This window comes from Bos indicus, chromosome 17 (assembly GCF_029378745.1).
Source record: "Bos indicus isolate NIAB-ARS_2022 breed Sahiwal x Tharparkar chromosome 17, NIAB-ARS_B.indTharparkar_mat_pri_1.0, whole genome shotgun sequence".
Classification (NCBI taxonomy): domain Eukaryota; kingdom Metazoa; phylum Chordata; class Mammalia; order Artiodactyla; family Bovidae; genus Bos; species Bos indicus.
The window spans coordinates 15,557,168-15,574,810 of NC_091776.1; the positions used below are offsets into that span (position 1 = coordinate 15,557,168).

A 17,643-nucleotide genomic window follows, 5' to 3' on the forward strand; every position below is an offset into this window, starting at 1 on the left:
AGGCTCCCCCATCCCTGGGATTCTCCAGGCAAGAACACTGGAGTGGGTTGCCATTTCCTTCTCCAATGCATGAAAATGAAAAGTGAAAGTGAAGTCGCTCAGTCATGTCTGACTCTTCATGACCCCATGGACTGTAGCCTACCAGGCTCCTCCGTCCATGGGATTTTCCAGGCAAGAGTACTGGAGTGGGGGGCCATCGCCTTCTCCGAATCTCTGTCTTACTTCCCACTTAATATGATAATCTTCCTCCTTCCTTTTCAACTAGCCAGTAAATATCTCCACTTGCTGATCTAGAAGGTCTTGTTTTTTAAGGATATCAAATATTTATTGCATATTTATTATGTTCCACGTACTTCACCAATTTTATCTCATGTAATCCTTATAATAACTCTGATTAGGCACCATTCAGTTCAGTTGCTCAGTCATGTCCAACTCTTTGCAACCCCATAGACTGCAGCATGCCAGGCTTCCCTGTCCATCACCATCATGAATGTTGAGTTTAGTTTTTAGATGTAATGTTTTTAGAGTTTAGTTTTTAGTTAGTAGATGTAATTATCATCTACATTTTGGAACTGAATTATGGAGAACCTGAGGAGTTGAGATTTGAATCCAGGCAGGCTCACTCTAGAGCTCATTCTCTTAGTCACTGTGGATTGTGTGACTTTCAAGGAATTAAAGAAGGAAAATGTACTTTTGGCTATTTCAGACACCAAGAGTCATTTTGTTGTTAAGGAGAAGAAATATTCTGGACTTAAATAAATCAAGGAAGATGCATGAAAAGGGAACACACCTTTAAGACCAACATTTCTAACCAGAATTCTCCCTCACTTTTTCTATTTCTCATTGTATCTTTAATTCTGTGTCTGAGAGGTAAACCATCAGATCTTAGAATCTGGTCCCTGGAGGACTTGGAGAAGGAAATGGCAACCTACCCCAGTATTCTTGCCTGGAGAATCCCATGGACAGAGGAGCCTGATGGGCTACAGTCCATGTGGTCACAAAGAGTTGGACACGACTGAGTGACTAACACCCCCCTGGAGAGCTTCCTTCCTCTAATTTTGATCCTTGCTCTTCATGCCACAGTGTCATTTGCTCAAGACACTTGACTTCCTAGGAGGTATTTTAAACTCAAGATAGTTAAAGCCTTGATTCCCATTTCTGTCTGCCAAACATTTAATTTCCCCAAAGATACCCATCTCCTTAAAATATATTACCATCTATTAGGTTATGCAAATCCTCAAACTCTCTTTCTTGATTCTTTTTTTCCCCTAACCTCATGTCAAATCCATCATCAAGTCCAGTATTTTCTGTGTTGAAAATATATTTGGAATTTGACCACCTCTGTCCGTTGCCACTGACAACATTCAATTCTTAGTGGCTATCAGCTCTCACCTGGGCTGGTTACCAAAGTCCTCCTGGGTCTGCTTGCATCTGCTCTTGCCCCTTCACACTCTCTTCCTAGTGAAAGAGCCAGAATACATAATTTAAATATTGAATTGTGATTTCTTTGCTTCCTTAGTTAAAACCCTTCAGGGGCTTCTAAGTGAAATCACTTAGAATAAAATTGACAGTAAGGCAAATATCATATGATATCACTTATATTTGGAATCCATTTTTTAAAAATAATATAAATGAACTTATTTATGAAACAGAAACAGACACACAGATTTTGGTAACAAACTTAATGGATACCAAAGAGGGAAGTCAGGGAAGGACTAAATTAGGAACTTGGAATTAACATACACACACAAATATATATAAAATAGGTAATCAATAAGAACCTACTGTATAGCACAGGACATTCTAGTCAACAGTCTGAAAAACCTATATGGGAAAAGAATCTGAAAAATAATGGTATATATATATTAGTTATATATTAGGTATATATAACATTAGTTATATATATATATATATATATATATAAAAAACTAAATCACTGTGCTGTACACCTGGAACTAACACAACATTGTAAGTCAACTATACGCCAATAAAATTTCTTTAAAAAAGAATAAAATGGAAATATCTTACCACACTCTAGACGGATCTTGGGGAGCAGGCCCTTACCTGCACTGATCTTCCAGCTCACTCTGCAGCCTCACTCTCAACCTTGTGCATTTTCTTTTTGCTTCTCAAACAGGACACATTTGAGTCTTGACATTTGTTCTCCCCCCATCAGCTGATTCTTGGTATGTTTTAGATCACAACTCAGATTTCACCTCATCAGAGAAGCTTTTCCTGATCCCTGCTCCCCGCAACACTCTCAATTTAATCACCCTGTTAAAAATTCTCACTAAATTATTAATTTTTTTAACTTTACGTCTTGCTAGACTCTAAGCTCCATATAACAAGGAACTTGCTTTCCTGTTCACTGCTATGAGGCTGTCGCCTAGAATCATGCTGGGCACATTGAGACATTCAGTAAATATCCATGAACTGAACATAGGCATGAAAGCCATTGCTTCTTGACTCACCTGACTTGCTTCATAAAATAAATTTCTAGATTTAGAAATGACCTTGAAATGCTTTACAATTGTTGCCAACACAATTGTTTGTAAAAAAACAATTCATTTTGGTATTATCAGTGAAGACAATTATTTAACTGTTGATATTTTGTTGTTAGCAAGTTATATTAAGAACGGCAGAACCTGACTGCCCTTGGGGTTCATCTAGAGAGAACCGACAGGAAGAATCAGTCACGGGCTGAGTTGATCAAGTAGGTTCTGTAAGTAGACTGGATAGTTGACAATTGCTTTCTGTGTGGATTTTATGCCCAAAATTCTTCGTAAAGTGACTTCAAGACTCCTGTATTATGATAGCATCAAGAAGTAAACCATTCCCTGTGAAAGTATTAGTCGCTCTCAGTCGTGTTCAACTCTTTACGAGCCCATGGACTGTAGCCTGCCAGGCTCCTCTATCTATGGAATTTTCCAGGCCAGAATACTAGAGTGGGTAGCCATTCCCTTCATCAGGGAATCTTCCTGACCCAGGGATTGAAGACTGGTTTGCTATACTGCAGGAAGATTCTTTACCATCTGAGCCACCAAGGAAGCTCCCTCATCTTCCTAGAGAGATGCGCTTAAGAACACATACACACACACACACACACACACACACACACAAATAACAAGAAGCATAATAGACAACTAAATAGCAGAAATGGACTGAGGTTTGATTTGAGCCTACCTTGTGTGACCTTGAACGGAGGCAGTCCAAGGGCAGCATTTGAGAACATGGGCTGGGCTGCCTTCTGAACACATTTGAATCCTGATTCTGCTACTGGCTCCCTGTGCAGTTCTGAAAAATTCATCTTTCCTGAGCTATTTTGTGAATTAAATGACGTAGTGTACTTAAAGCACTAAGAATGGTGCCAGGGGTATAAATTATTGCTTAAGTGATATCTTAAATTTTCTATTCTGGGTTAATCCCTTACCTTCTCTGAAAATGTGAGTCCTTATCTGTAAGTAAGTTGTATATGCTGCTGCTGCTGCTGCTAAGTCGCTTCAGTCATGTCCGAGTCTTTGCGACCCCATAGACGGCAGCCCACCAGGCTCCCCCGTCCCTGGGATTCTCCAGGCAAGAACACTGGAGTGGGTTTCATTCTTATTTCACAGAGTATTTGTGCTATGAAACATGAAAGGAAGAAGCACATTATTAATACATCATTAGGAAATTAATGCATCTTTTTGCCCTACATATTTAATTAGATCTTCACAAGCACCCAGTGAGAATAACTGTAATTTATTGTCCTTATTTCCCGATGAGAATACTGAGATTCCATAACAAATCCAAAGTCATTTGGTCAGGACTGAGATCTATGACCCTGAGCCTTTGACCGTGTACTGCCCAGAGCAAGAATGCAGGAGACCCTGGTTTGATCCCTGGGTCGGGAAGATCCCCTGCAGAAGGGACTGGCTACGCACTCCAGTATTCTTTCCTGGAGAATTCCATGGACAGAGAGAGGAGCCTGTTGCGCTACAGTCCATGGGGTCACAAACAGTCAAACACGGCTGAGCAACTAACACTTTCACTTTCCCACAGAGCAAGAAAGAACTGCCAAGGAGACCTTCAAACAGAAGGTGTCTCATAGTCTTATCTTATCTAGTCCCACGTGTGTTTTGAAATTGCTGAGAAGGTGGTTATTCTCAAGTTTAGTTGGAGTAAGGTAAACAATGGCTCCTTTGTTCTGAAACTTCCTGTATAGCTAGGGCTTTGGGACATTCTACATGCAACTCACAGGCACTCTGCTGAGCTTGAGGCTCTCCTTGAAGACCCCAAATATTCTGAAAAGTGTGCTCTCCGTTTCCTTCAAACTCTGATTCTCTTAGAACCACTCTCTTTCTCTCTCAAGCTGTCTGATCTGGGCTATTTCCACATAGTGTTGAACTTGTGGATTTTGCTCCAAATAACTAGACACTTTCTGCCCTCCAGCTAGCCCACATTTGATTTCTCACTCGCAGATTCACCGTCTTCCTCCTCTTTGTATCCTGTCTCCTGGTTCACTAGTCATTTCCAGCTGTAGCTTATCTGCACCAAGCTTATGTTATTTCCTGTGAGTCAACCATCTTACGATGGGAGAATTGACCCTCTTAAATCTCCATATTCAACATTAATATTTAGCTTTTCTTTTGTCTACAAAAGAATCACACCTATGCTTGATGCAAGGAACTCAAGAAAGCCGAGGACTGATGACTTGCCCCTCCACATAGATGTTCTAGATAGACAATACAGTGAGAGGTTCATTAACCATCTATTCCCATCACTCCTCCCTTCCCTTCCTTGTTTCCTAATCTAGCCTTGTCTGGCTTTGATTTAATACTTTAAATCTACTTGTCAAATATTTGGCATTACAGGGAGTTCCATAAGCTATTTATCCCACATCTAACTACTAAGTCCAATACATTTGTGAGAAAAATATTACTCAAAATTTTTAAATTACCTTAATTTAAATTACACCTTCTAAAACTTAAGCCTTTGAGACTTCCCTGATGGTTCAGTGGCTCAGACTCTGTACTTCCGATGCAAAGGGCCCTGGTTCCATCTCTGGGCAGTGAATTAGATCCCACAACTAAAGATTCTGACTGCTGCAATTTAAGACCCAGGGCAGCCAAATAAATAAATCAATTACGTCCTTTTTTAAAAAAATAAAGTAAACCTCAAGCCCCTGAGTACAGTATATACAATGTATTTTCTGTAGCATTTTGGTTCAGGAAAGCATGTCTAAAAATTGCCTCATGCAGGATTTAGTGAAACCCAGATGATGAGTCAGTGTTTTGTGCGTGAAATCATCCAGGTTCAACAACTGCTTTCCACTGTGCTTGCTACTTCCTGCCCAAACAAATGGACCTCAGATTTTCTCAGGGGACTGTCAACCCCTGAAGGCAACATCCCCAGATCCCAGTTTCCTTTTTAATTCTTCAGACTTTCAAATTCCTTCTGGACATCATGCTGTGTCCTCAGTTAGAATTAAGGAACTTTGGGCACACTTCTCTTAGACATCCACGTTTGGCAACTCAGGCTCTGGCTTTTCTGCCGTTTCTCCTGTAACTACCCATCTCCACTAGCCACTCTGGCTTCATGTTTTGGTTCAGAGGTAAATCAAGGAAGCAGCCCCTCTCCACTCCCCATGTGCACTGCTGGATCCATGGGTGTGCTCAATGGTTTTCCTGAACCGGAACCCTAGGGCTCCTATGGCAGTTCTGGAAAAATACTGTCATCTTGGTCTCTGGATGAGTTAAAGTTTTAAGGTCGTTCCCTGTGTTTCTTCCCCTTCTGCGGCCCTAGTTGTAACACTACAGATTTCCATGAACTGACTCACAATATTTCTTTTAGTATTCAGGGGGACCTGCCTCTATTCTCAGAATAACATCTTCATCCCTTCTTAAGCAGCACATATGTTTGTGCTGAAAAGAGCAGCAGAAAGCTGCAAGCCCTTGTATCTGATGTGGAACAGGAATTGAGAGCTTAAGTACTACGAGTTAAGTCTGAGCAAACTATTAGGCAATGATGCCAGGCCAGTTTGGGGTTGACATCATATAGCATGGGAGATCAAAATCAGAAGAGATACAAGCACAGACTTGTTTTTAATTCAATTGCTTGAGGACAGAGTCTCAACCATCTAGGTGCTATTCATGAAAACAGGAAAATACATGAGAGAAGCCGGGGGACCTGGGGACAGACTGGAGAGTGAGAGTCTTTTGATACTGACAACAGTGATTTGAACCAGATTTGCTCTTTTCATATGCAAATACACTGTCTTCTACAGCTGGCATCTTCCTTGCTCCAGAGCACAATCAAAGAGCATTTCTCAAGAGCATCATCGTTCCAGGCAGAGGTTACTCTTTTCTTTCTCTATGGATTCTTCAGTGATACTTAAATTAAGAACTAGAATTGAGTGGTTGGTTTATTTTAGTATAATATTCCCAACTGTAGAAGTGAATTTCATCTTCTTGGCCATTTTTTAGTTCAAGCTAATATGTTTTTATTTAATGCACAGATACACATAATATATAGTGGTGTATTTTTATGTTGTTCTCTTACAGGGAAAAAGTAACAAATTTGATTTCAGGATCTATTTCTCAAAAACCTGAATCTGGCTTTTGTTTAATATGTAAGTGAGTCAGTTGTAACATAATTTAGAAGCTACACTCAAATCTCAGTGTAGCAAGAACTCTGAGGCAAAATTTCTATAACAAAATCTCTTCAATTCCCTCATGCAAATTATTACCTGTATTCCTCAGTAACTCTGTCATCTGTTTCCTCTCTATGGCATTAGTCTCATCGTTTCCTCAAGTTTTATTTGGATTCTACTGTCAGAGTGTTGGTCGTCTTAAAATTCTTGTTACAAAGCTAAATCACCAATGAACAGAGGACCAGATAGAGCAGAATGATGCCGTCAACAAACAATTAACTCAGGCTACTGAGCTATGGGTAAAAAAATAAATAATTAAAGAATCTTCATGATCTACAAATCTGACTGATCAGTCAAAAATGTGGATACGGAACTAATGGAATCATGAAGTGTCAATAGGCACGTTATTGTCCTGGACTCCAGCTAGCACAAGCAAAGTTTAAGTCCAATGCCACCTGCTCCATAATAAGTATACAATAAATTGTGTTTTCTGCCCTCCACCCTCATCTTCTCTGCATGCTTCCTTTATTGTCTTAATTAAGAAACACCTTACAATTTGTATTATATTAGCATGTTTTTTTCTTTTTTGGTTGCACTGCTTGGCTAGTGGGATCTTAGTTCCTGACTAGGGTTCAAAGCATGCCCCCTGTGGTGAAAGTACTGAGTCCTAACCACTGGACAGCCAAGGAATTCCCTATATGAGCATTTTATTGATGTAGTATTGGGGCAAAAATTCTAGGATTATTTCAGTATGTCTAAGGAATCCTTTCACAAGGATGCCTTTATTTATTAGTTTATTTATTTATTTAGTTTGTGTGTGTGTGTATTGATTCCTTGGATTAATTTCTTATCTTTCAACCTTAAACACTGAGCTGCTTTTTTGCCCTCTAACTTTCTAGAAACCTAGTATTAATATTGTTAGTTCAAGTTACATGGGTATAATTATCCTCCCTGGAAAGTGAGATCCTAATTTTCAATTAGGAACATTAATATTTTGAACTCAGTATCTTAAAAGACAAAGGAAAAGAAAACTAAGGGGGGTGGGAGAAAGAAAAATAAGTCCAAATTTTCTAATCTAATAGTCCAATTTTTACACAGTCCTTTAATTTTCCCAACAAATATTTCTTATGTAGGTAGATATGTATAGTTCACATACTCTTTAGAGAAGTGTGTGTAAATTAAAATCTCCCACACTGCAGTTAGGGGGAAAAGTGCACATTTTTGTTTTACTTCTATGAAGACTTAAAAAGTACTTTCTTAACTGAAGGGAGATGCTGTAGTTTGTTAACAGAGATGTATTTCTGACCCCAGCAGTCCCAAGTCTAATAAATAAACAAGTAATGATTTTGATAACCTCATCTTTCAGAGTGATGAGAGAAACATAGGTTAGCAAAGACATCATCTGAAATAGAAGAGAAGAGAGCACACAGCAGACATTTGAGAAAGCAGAAGAGAACACAAATAAGAAAAACAATACCAAATGAGAAAAGTTACAAAGTAGGCTCTATCAGTTGAAAATAAACTAAAATGAACAGCGAGGGCAAGGTGTGCTGCTAGGCTCAATGAATTAGAGACTCTTCAAGATTCTACAGGAAATAACAGAATAAACACAGAAGAATATGATTAATGAGCATAAATCAGCTTAGCATGATACAGGGCCATGTTTTCCTAGGAGTAGCCTTAAAAACATATTCATAAGTGAAGAGTGTGTTCCCAACACATGTTCCTGGTATGGATATTAGTATGAGTTGGCCTTCTGCGATGGCTCAGCAGTGAAGAATCCACCTGCAATGCAGGAGAGACAAGAGATGTGGGTTCAGTCCCTGGGTCTGGAAGATCCTCTGGAGGAGGAAATGGCAACCCACTCCAATATTCTTGCCTGGCAACTCCCAGGGACAGAGGAGCCTGGCGAGCTACAGTCCATGGGGTCACAAAGAGTTGGACACGACTGAGCGACACACACACACACACACACACACACACACACACTCAGCACTGTACTTTCTGCCCTCTTACAGCAGACAATTGATTATCATGGAATGCAGTGACCTGGGAACGAGGCGATGTTGTCTTCTGAATCCAATCAGGAGATTTGAACTACAGAGGTTGACATCCTAATCTTCAGAAAATTGTTGTCTTAAAATTCCTGAGAGGAAGGAAGAATAAAGAACAGAAATGCAGAAGAAACTAAGAACAGGAAAGCGTATTGTACTGGCTAAGTAATTAGAGAGGCTATTAAGCTTTTAAAATGTTACAGATCTCTCTTAATGTATGATGCAAATTCATTTAATCTAGAGGGGCTCACTGGAATGGATGGTAACTGTGAAACCATGGAAAGAAGTCCCGTGATTTATTGGACTGGAAACATATCCCAAAGTGGCGTATAAGTTGATAGATACATGGAATTTAATTTTCTGGACTACAAGGAACAAGGATAAATATATGTGACATTTTTGAGAAAGCTGACCAAACTCTAAGAATTTGAGAAGTAAATAGAACACTGCCTTCTTGGCAGCAAGAGGCCACAGCCTTAGGGAAATGACTGATTCTCCTCAGGATGGGAAATTACAAATAGTGCTATTGGTGAAACCAATAGATGGTTACTTCCCTAGATCCCTGTTTGGATAAGGCCACTTTTCTCTTCAAGATGCCCCCTATCCTCTGTACCCTGGTTTTGTTTTGTTTGTTTGTTTGTTTGTTTTTTGGTTCCTTGAGGGATAAGGGACAAAACAAAGGGTCTCTTCCTTTTTCCCTATGAAGAGTCAGGGGAGGGAGGCAGTGTATAAGAAATGAGCTTTCATCAGAAAAGAAGATTTGTTTCCATCAGGCTATATTGGGTTTGGGCTGTAACATTTATTTTTAATTGCAAGAAAAAGAAGCTTTATAAGCATCCAGTCTTCCTTTCTTGATGAAGGAATACACAGAACAGAGGAGCAGGTCTTACCATGACCCATTGGGACATCTCAGTTATTAAGACAATGCCTCCCTGCGGACCAGCTGTCTCTAAGTAAAAGGACACTAACCTCCCAGACAAATCCATGCTTAGAGAATGAGTTTACAATTTACATGTAGTACCTTTGAGGGCAGCCAGAAAATAAATAAAAATTTTCTGCTTTTTTTGGCTTCTCATTTGGAAGTGCTTCATCAGAAGGGAAATGAACAAGTATAAATGCACATCTGGTTTCACAGAAGGCAATATATTCATGATAACTATGGTTTCTGAAAATAACAGATGATCCAGTAAGGAGTATACATTTTATTTTGTGTTTATCTATGTGGAAACAAGAAGGTACCAAAATATCACAGATATATAAAATAAATGTATTAACAAAAGAATAAGGTTATATCAAATCAGAACCAACTTGGAATATCTTGAGAATTTAATTAGTATAAGAATACTGAATAGATACAATCCATTTTTGTGTCAGCATATAACTATATTCATATTAATCTTGGTAGGTTGGCTGGTGAAGAATCCATCTGCAATGCAGGAGACCCTGGTTCGATTCCTGGATCAGGAGGATCTGCTGGAGAAGGGATAGTTTACCCACTCCAGTATTCTTAGGCTTCCTTGGTGGCTCAGCTGGTAAACAATCCACCTGCAATGTGGGAGACCTGGGTTTGACCCCTGGGTTGAGAAGATCCCCTGGAGAACGGAACGGCTACCCACTCCAGTATTCTGGCCTGGAAATTCCATGGACTATACAATCCATGGGGTCACAAAGAGTCTATATTCATATTAATCTTAATTGCTACTGCTGCTAAGTCACTTCAGTCATGTCCGACTCTGTGTGACCCCATAGATGGCAGCCCACCAGGCTCCCCGGTCCCTGGGATTTTCCAGGCAAGAACACTGGAGTGGGTTGCCATTTCCTTCTCCAATACATGAAAGTGAAAAGTGAAAGGGAAGTCGCTCAGTTGTGTCCAACTTTTCGCGACCCCATGGACTGCAACCTACCAGGCTCCTCCTTCCATGGGATTTGCCAGGCAAGAGTACTGGAGTGGGGTGCCATCGCCTTCTCCAAGTATATCATGACTGGGTAGATAGAAAAGGATAACAATTGGATGTGTTCTCTTATGTATCAGTTCAGTTCAGTCGCTCAGTCGTGTCTGACTCTTTGTGACCCCATGAACTGCAGCACGCCAGGCCTCCCTTTCCATCACCAACTCCAGGAGTTCACTCAAACTCATGTCCATTGAGTCGGTGATGCCATCCAGCCATCTCATCCTCTGTTGTCACCTTCTCCTCCTGCCCCCAATCCCTCCCAGCATCAGGGTCTTTTCTAATGAGTCAACTCTTCTCATGAGGTGGCCAAAGTACTGGAGTTTCAGCTTTAGCATCATTCCTTCCAAAGAAATCCCAGGGCTGATCTCCTTCAGAATGGACTGGTTGGATCTCCTTGAAGTCCAAGGGACTCTCAAGAGTCTTCTCCAACACCACAGTTCAAAAGCTGAGTGCTAAAGAATTGAGTAATCTTAATTAAAAAGGACCTATTATGTGCCTAGCATTCTACATATATTACATCATATAATCTTTACAACAACTCTTTGAAATCTGTCCTTTGACTTCTGCTTTACAGTTTAGACAACAGAGGCCGAAAGAGAGTAATTTATCCAAAGTCACATAATTCCTTAGGCCAGATCCTGGTTCAAATACAATTTTATCCTGAGTTAACAAACAAACAAAAAAACCACGTCTTTATTCTCTATTTGCTCTCCTGTGTGGCTTCTCCTCGAAGCCTAAGCTTCCTTTGGCTAATTTAAGAACAGAATTGTAGAGCTGTGTGCACTCTTGTCAAAGTCCACTCCTCTGCTTGTAGCTGTTGTTTTTTTCTAGAGGGCAGAGGATAAACTCTGCTTGATGCTTAACATTGCTTAACATCTGCTTAAAACTGAATGGCAAGAAGAGAGATGAAATGGAATGGGGCAAGAAAAATGACCTGACTTCACAGAAGAAGGTTCTTAAGGGGAAAGAGACAGTTGCTTGGAGTTGACCTTGAACTGGCACTGCCTCAGTGGCTCAGGCCACTGCCCTTGTGAAAGCCTGTGGCAGGCGCCTCTGATTACCCAGTGCAAGTCTGAGGACAGCTAGGATTTGGCCAGTGCTGCTGAATTCAAAGGCACCTGAACTGACAATTGTGTTCTACTTCAGATGGATAATTTCTGGGACTGAGCTCTCTGAGGCGAGTCAGGAGACATTTTTTCAGCTTCCAGCCCGCGTTGGCTAGAATGATAGAACGGATATAGTGACTCAACAGACTTGACGTGATTTAAAAATGATGACTGAATGAAACAAAGTGGATATTTTATAAAAACACACACACACAAACAAACGGTATTTTGGGGTGGACAGACTATTAATCCAACAAGAACCCAGAAACCCTTGCCCTTTAGCTTCAGGATTCTTGGATAGTAGAGAAATCATAGGAGCAATAGATGATCTGAACTTTCTCCCTAAGAACCTAAGCAGTAGCTTAAGCATGTAGACTGGGGTTGGCAACTTCTGGTCCTTAGGCCAAATTTAGTCACAGATCTATGGATTTAACTTACACAGTGACTGGAATTTCAAGCTTTGGACAAATCCTCAAATGAAGCCACAGTGGGCTTTTATTTCTTCGGGCAATGGATTTGGATGGAGGGCCCTGCTTTTGACACAGCATAGGTTTCCTGTTGCTTGCTGCCTAGCCCTCTCCAGAGATACTGAAGTGCCCTTTGTTTTTATCACTACCTCTACCGAGGATTCCCTTCCAGCAGAGTGAGAGCTGTCTAGGCCCTGTACAAACCTGAGCTGGAGACGCCTGTGAGTGTCTCACTCACCAGCACTGACAGCGGGAACTGCAGCCTCAAGTTGCCAGTCTCTATAGCCAAATTAACAGGAAGAATAGTCACTCCTAGTTCTTTTATTTATTTTTTTTTCTAAAGAAAAGTTTAAAAGGGTAAGTTTCTTTTTAAAAAAATAATCACTGCTTTCATATGATTTTTCCTCCCTTTACTTTAAAAAATAAAACAGTTAATTCAGTGGACACAAGCACATTTGAATCCCAAACTATCAACATCTTGTATATTTTAAACATTTTGGACTCTGAGAATGCTTTTAAACAGTCTGGACCAAAACAAAGCCAGTAAAAAAGGTAGAAATAAAAGTAAAAATCTAATGATGAATGAATGATGGCAGAGAGGTATTTACTTGTTGCTACCCTTTGGTTCAAGAATTCTTATATAAAACAAAACGAATGAAGTAAAACTCCAGAGTGTTCTTTGAGTCCTGTGAATTGAGGAAGGCCATTTATGCAGGTCACTCCCTCCTAGAGTAGAGTTTTGTGTGGGTAATGGGTAGTATGCTAAGTGTGGCTGGAAAAATAATATGACATTTTTTGATTTCTAAAACCAGATTTTGCAGGCTTCCTTAGTGGATACTGAAAAGTTACTAGGCAGATTATTCTTTACAGTGATCCAATGAGTAACACCTTGGTGAAGCAATTCAACTGCTCATCATTTATCACCCTGCCAGTGGGATAGTTTCAGCCTGTTTGGATCCATAGCGTGTATGGGTTTCACTTTGTGAAATGCAATGACTCAGGTACTGGTTTGGTACTTACAAAGAAATATTGGACCTAGTGAGAGCTTTTAAGGAGTGGTCTGAATGTAACTGAGTCGATAAAAACCATTTACAGAAGAATAAAATACTAAGTACTGGTAAATATTGGTATTGATATTTGTAAATGTTAGTATAATGATATTATAAGTAAACTTCATTTCATATAGAAAAGTCCATTCATAAAAAGGACCTAATTTATTCCTTACCTCCACCCCAAGAAACAGATGAAGAAACTGAGCCTCTAAGATTTTGTAACTTAATGGCATATAAGTAGAAAATGAGGAATTTGGGAATACAGCTGAGGAATTCTAACCGATCTCAGGGTCTTCCCCTGATATCTTGCCTCCTAAGATTAGGGAACAGTAAAATCTCTGGTCTGTTGGGAAGGAAAAGATATGAACAGTCAGGATGTGACTTTTAGTTGCTTTGTAGACCATATTTTAGATTTAAAATATAAAGAAATACAAAGTGCAATTGAGATTATTTTCACTTCATCAGTATTGGAGGTCTGACAATTGGGTTTGATAATTCCGTCAAATCGGGTTTGACACAACATTTGAGTTTAATGGAGATTGTTTTTCTTTAAGAGTCAGTCTGAGAGGTTCTCTGATAAAATTGAGAACAGTCTGTCACTTCTGAGAACTAACCACATCCCACAATCAAGTCTGATAAAAAATCAGAAAAGAAGTAACTTATTTTGAGCAAATGTGATAAGTCCATAAGGTAGAGATGAAGCTACCAGCAGGACGTGGACAAAATGCATGTGTTTGGAACAAACTGGCTCCAGCTTCAAAATCTATGGACAGACGTATGTCAGTACCAGTGAATGAAGAGAGAGCTGTACACGGTGAACAGAAAGCCAGGAGAATGAGCAATAAACATTCATTAGGCAAGTAGAGGAAATGATCAAAATAACCACCAAAGAACAGTAAAGTCTTAATCTATCTTTTTTTTTTTCCTTCCGGTGATATGTTGACATTATTGAAACCTTGCATCAGTATTTTCTAAAACTAGATCTCTTGGGTTAGACAATAAAGAATTATGGTAGTCGCTCTCCCCAAAAGAGGTCCCATTGTGCGAGAAAGGAATTCAGTATGCCAAGAAAAGAAATGGAACTGTTGGGGTATGATGTAAGAAAACTATGAGAGAGTTTTAGTGTTGTAAATGTGAGTGCTTAATGTTTCTAAGCCTCCAATTCTTAGTACATGAAACTTAAATAATAATTCAAAGCATCATTCTGAGAAATAAAGAGATAATTGGCAAAAAGACTCAAAACTAGTGATGGCTAAATAAACTGTGGCTACTATTTTTCCACACATGCTTTCCTAAGCTTTCTTGTATGGTTAGAGGCATATAGTTTAAATAAGTAAAAAAATATAATAAAAATACCGTGCAGGATTTAAAGGATCTCAAAGTTTATCAAGAAGTTAAGAAGTTAAATAATTTGCCCAGCATTGCTTAGCTAGTAGAACTAGCTGAAAACCAGCTCTGTTTCATTCCAAAACTCCTACTTTTTCCCTCTGTCCCATCTGCTTCTGTAAATGAGCTAATTTGTAAGCAAAGAAAAGGTGATAATTACATTTATAATTTCCTTTGCTTTCAAGTTTAAGCCCTAGTACCTCTGGCCTAGCGAATGAAGGTCTTGTGTACTACTGAAGAGTAATCATGTAATTTAAATACTTGTGTCCTTCCCTCTTTTTTTCTTGCAATGGTCAGAGGTGTGAGGTGTGGATACTATAGAGCTCAGCACATGCTCCCCATGAATCCAGCACTGGGGGCTACTTCTCAGTCCCAACCCCAGTGTCAGCCTGCTCCCAGCCACCAGCTCAGCCTAATTTGAACCTTCTCCTCTAGTGAAGGGGTGGTTCAGATGGTAAAGAATCTGCCTGCAATGTGGGAGAGCCAGGGTTGGATCCCTAGGTAGGGAAGATCCCCTAGAGAAGGGTATGGCTACCTATCCCAGTGTTCGCGCCTGGAGAATTCTTTGGACAGAGGAGCCTGGGGGGGCTAAGGTCTGTGAGGTAGCAAAGAGTCCAACAGGACTGAGTGACTAACACTTTATCTAGAGGGGACACTTTGCATGATACTTAACGATCCAAACGCAGGTAGTAAAGTTACTGTTTCAAAGCCAGAAAGGGAAACACCTGAGGAGATAATGGATTTTCTGAAAAGGAATATGTTCTGGACTTTTCTTCCCCAAATTGTGGGAATGATATGTGGGTGGAGAAAATATTCAAGTAAATATGGTATGGTGAGGAACCTCTGTAATATGAGCCTGGTATCTCAAGGGAAAGGTCTTACTGGGTCTGTGGCCCCCGGGAAAGAATTAACCCATCCTGTTTCCACATTTCTGCCTCCCAGGCTTGGATAGAATCTGGACAGAGGAGCTATTAACCCCTCTTCTTCCTCCTCTGCCCTGTGCCTCAGGCTTGTGTGCACTGAAAGGCAAACACCCGGCCCTGACTCTAGGACTGCAAGAGCGAACAGATAGTGACTAGATAGGTAAATACCAAGTGCGCCTTCTCACAAGTGAACTAATCCAGCCAGTGTCAATAAGGAGCAGCGTAAAGTTTCCCGGATGTGGCCCCAGTGCGTTTACTTAGTCTAGGGGTGTGAGTTAAGGTCGGGGTTTAATGACTAATTAAAGTCACTCAAAGTCTGTGAGCCGTGTGTGCACAGTCACACAGGACAGTGAGGATCCCGGGGCAGTGGAGACTCGCAAGAGCTGCGAGTGTGGCCAGTGGAAATGAATTCTCAGCTCAGCTCCGCAGCACGTGACTTCCTATTTCTGTAAGGTACTTCCAAGGGACTTCCTCTAAAATCTGCCCAGAACTCCCAGAAGATTTCATTCAGCGCCGACGCTAAGGTTCCTTCCAACCCGGGACAGAACTTTTCTCTGAGACACGGTGTTAGTTTCTTTTCTCTTTCTGCTTTGCCATCGGCAGCATGCAAGGATCTCGTGGCTCCTGTCCGTGATCGGAAGCTGAATACACTGGTCCAGATCTCAGTAATCCACCCCGCGGAGCAGGGTCTGACAAGATACTCCAGCACCGAAATTGTTGAGGTGAGCGTGCTGTGTGCCTGCTTTACTCTATCTCTAGGTCGCTGTCTGGATTTGAGCAAACAGCTGAATTACCTTAGATCCTGGCTGACAGCTGTGCTGAGTTACTGTCCTGTCATTTAGGAACGCATACCTGCGTTTACTAAGCATGCATTTGTAACTGACCAGGATAAACGAATGGGGAAAGAACTTGCCCTTTTTAAAAAAAATTTATAAAAGAGCTTATTTTTCTTTAGTAAGTAAAAGGAAAATCCCCACTTTGAATCTTTGAATAGAGTACTAAGTAGAGAAAAACTATATATAAAATTTTAATTAAATGGAATGAGCATATCTTTGCAGGGAAAAAAGAGAGTTGTAAATTACCTAGAGATGTTTAAAACTGTTTTTGCCCTTCTCATTTTTTCCCGTTTTCTTCAGACTGTCTGTGGAAACTTCGTATTCTCTGCCTTTCGTGTGTGTCTTTTAAAGTATGGTGCTTTTCAAAGAAAGGTAGATGATTAATTGGAGACACTGTAATGTTTCTAGGCAAAAGGTGTAAATATTACTCATCCGATGAGAGATTTCCTATTTACATTTATTGTTGCTTATATAACATTCAAAATGTGTTGGGAGGAAACTTGTTATTGTGTTGGATCAGATTCAAAAGAGGAAGTGTTTCCCTTTTGATTATTTTGTTCTCATCACACGTATTTCACAGCCTTACTGAATGAGGGCTACTTAGTCTCTGGCATTAAAGAAAGTGTCCTCTAAACTCCAAGCTTCACTTTTCTTAGGCTTGGGAGTCCTGTCTATTTTGAAGGTGGAGTTTCTCTGCAGGAGTTTAAGTCGTCTACTCCAGACCAGGCTTGCTAACTGCCGTTGGTGGAATAGATGATTCAGACAAAACTCCACACATTTCACCAATGGGAGTGACCAGATCGTACACGTAGCCCTGAATCTGTCCTTGGGAAGCTTTCGGTTGCAATGCTGGTATCATTTGTAGTTGTTACATTTGTAGTTAAAGTTGTGGTTGAATAAGCAAAAATAATCTTTTTCATTCGAAGACAACCAAAATTGGAAAATAGTTCATTTATATGAAAACTATTTTCAAGCATTATCCCAACTTCATTGTTTTAAAAATATTGTCAAGATTTAAAATAAATTGTGTATGTTGACACATTGATTTGAATATATATAGCTGTTGTTGATTTTTTTATTCATGTGTGTTCTGCACAGCATCTAACACTGTGCCAAGCCAAAAGCAGTATTAGTTAAATAAAAGGAAGAAAGAATGAATGAATAAATGAAAACTTCAGCTTCCAGAAACTTCCATAAACAACTGGCTTACAGAGCTCTAGCAAACATCTCCATGATATT

At 40.0% G+C, this 17,643-nt stretch overlaps 1 protein-coding gene across 3 annotated transcripts in view; it reads left to right on the top strand.

The window, feature by feature from the left end:
* The window catches only part of INPP4B (inositol polyphosphate-4-phosphatase type II B), a 714,114-nt gene that overhangs the window by 303,614 nt on the left and 392,857 nt on the right, over positions 1-17,643 (top strand). For all 3 annotated transcript variants that reach the window (XM_019977498.2, XM_070769067.1, XM_019977497.2), the window contains exon 5: positions 16,172-16,290. In XM_019977498.2, the coding sequence (XP_019833057.2) occupies positions 16,172-16,290 (119 nt within the window). The remainder of the gene's footprint in view (positions 1-16,171; positions 16,291-17,643) is intronic.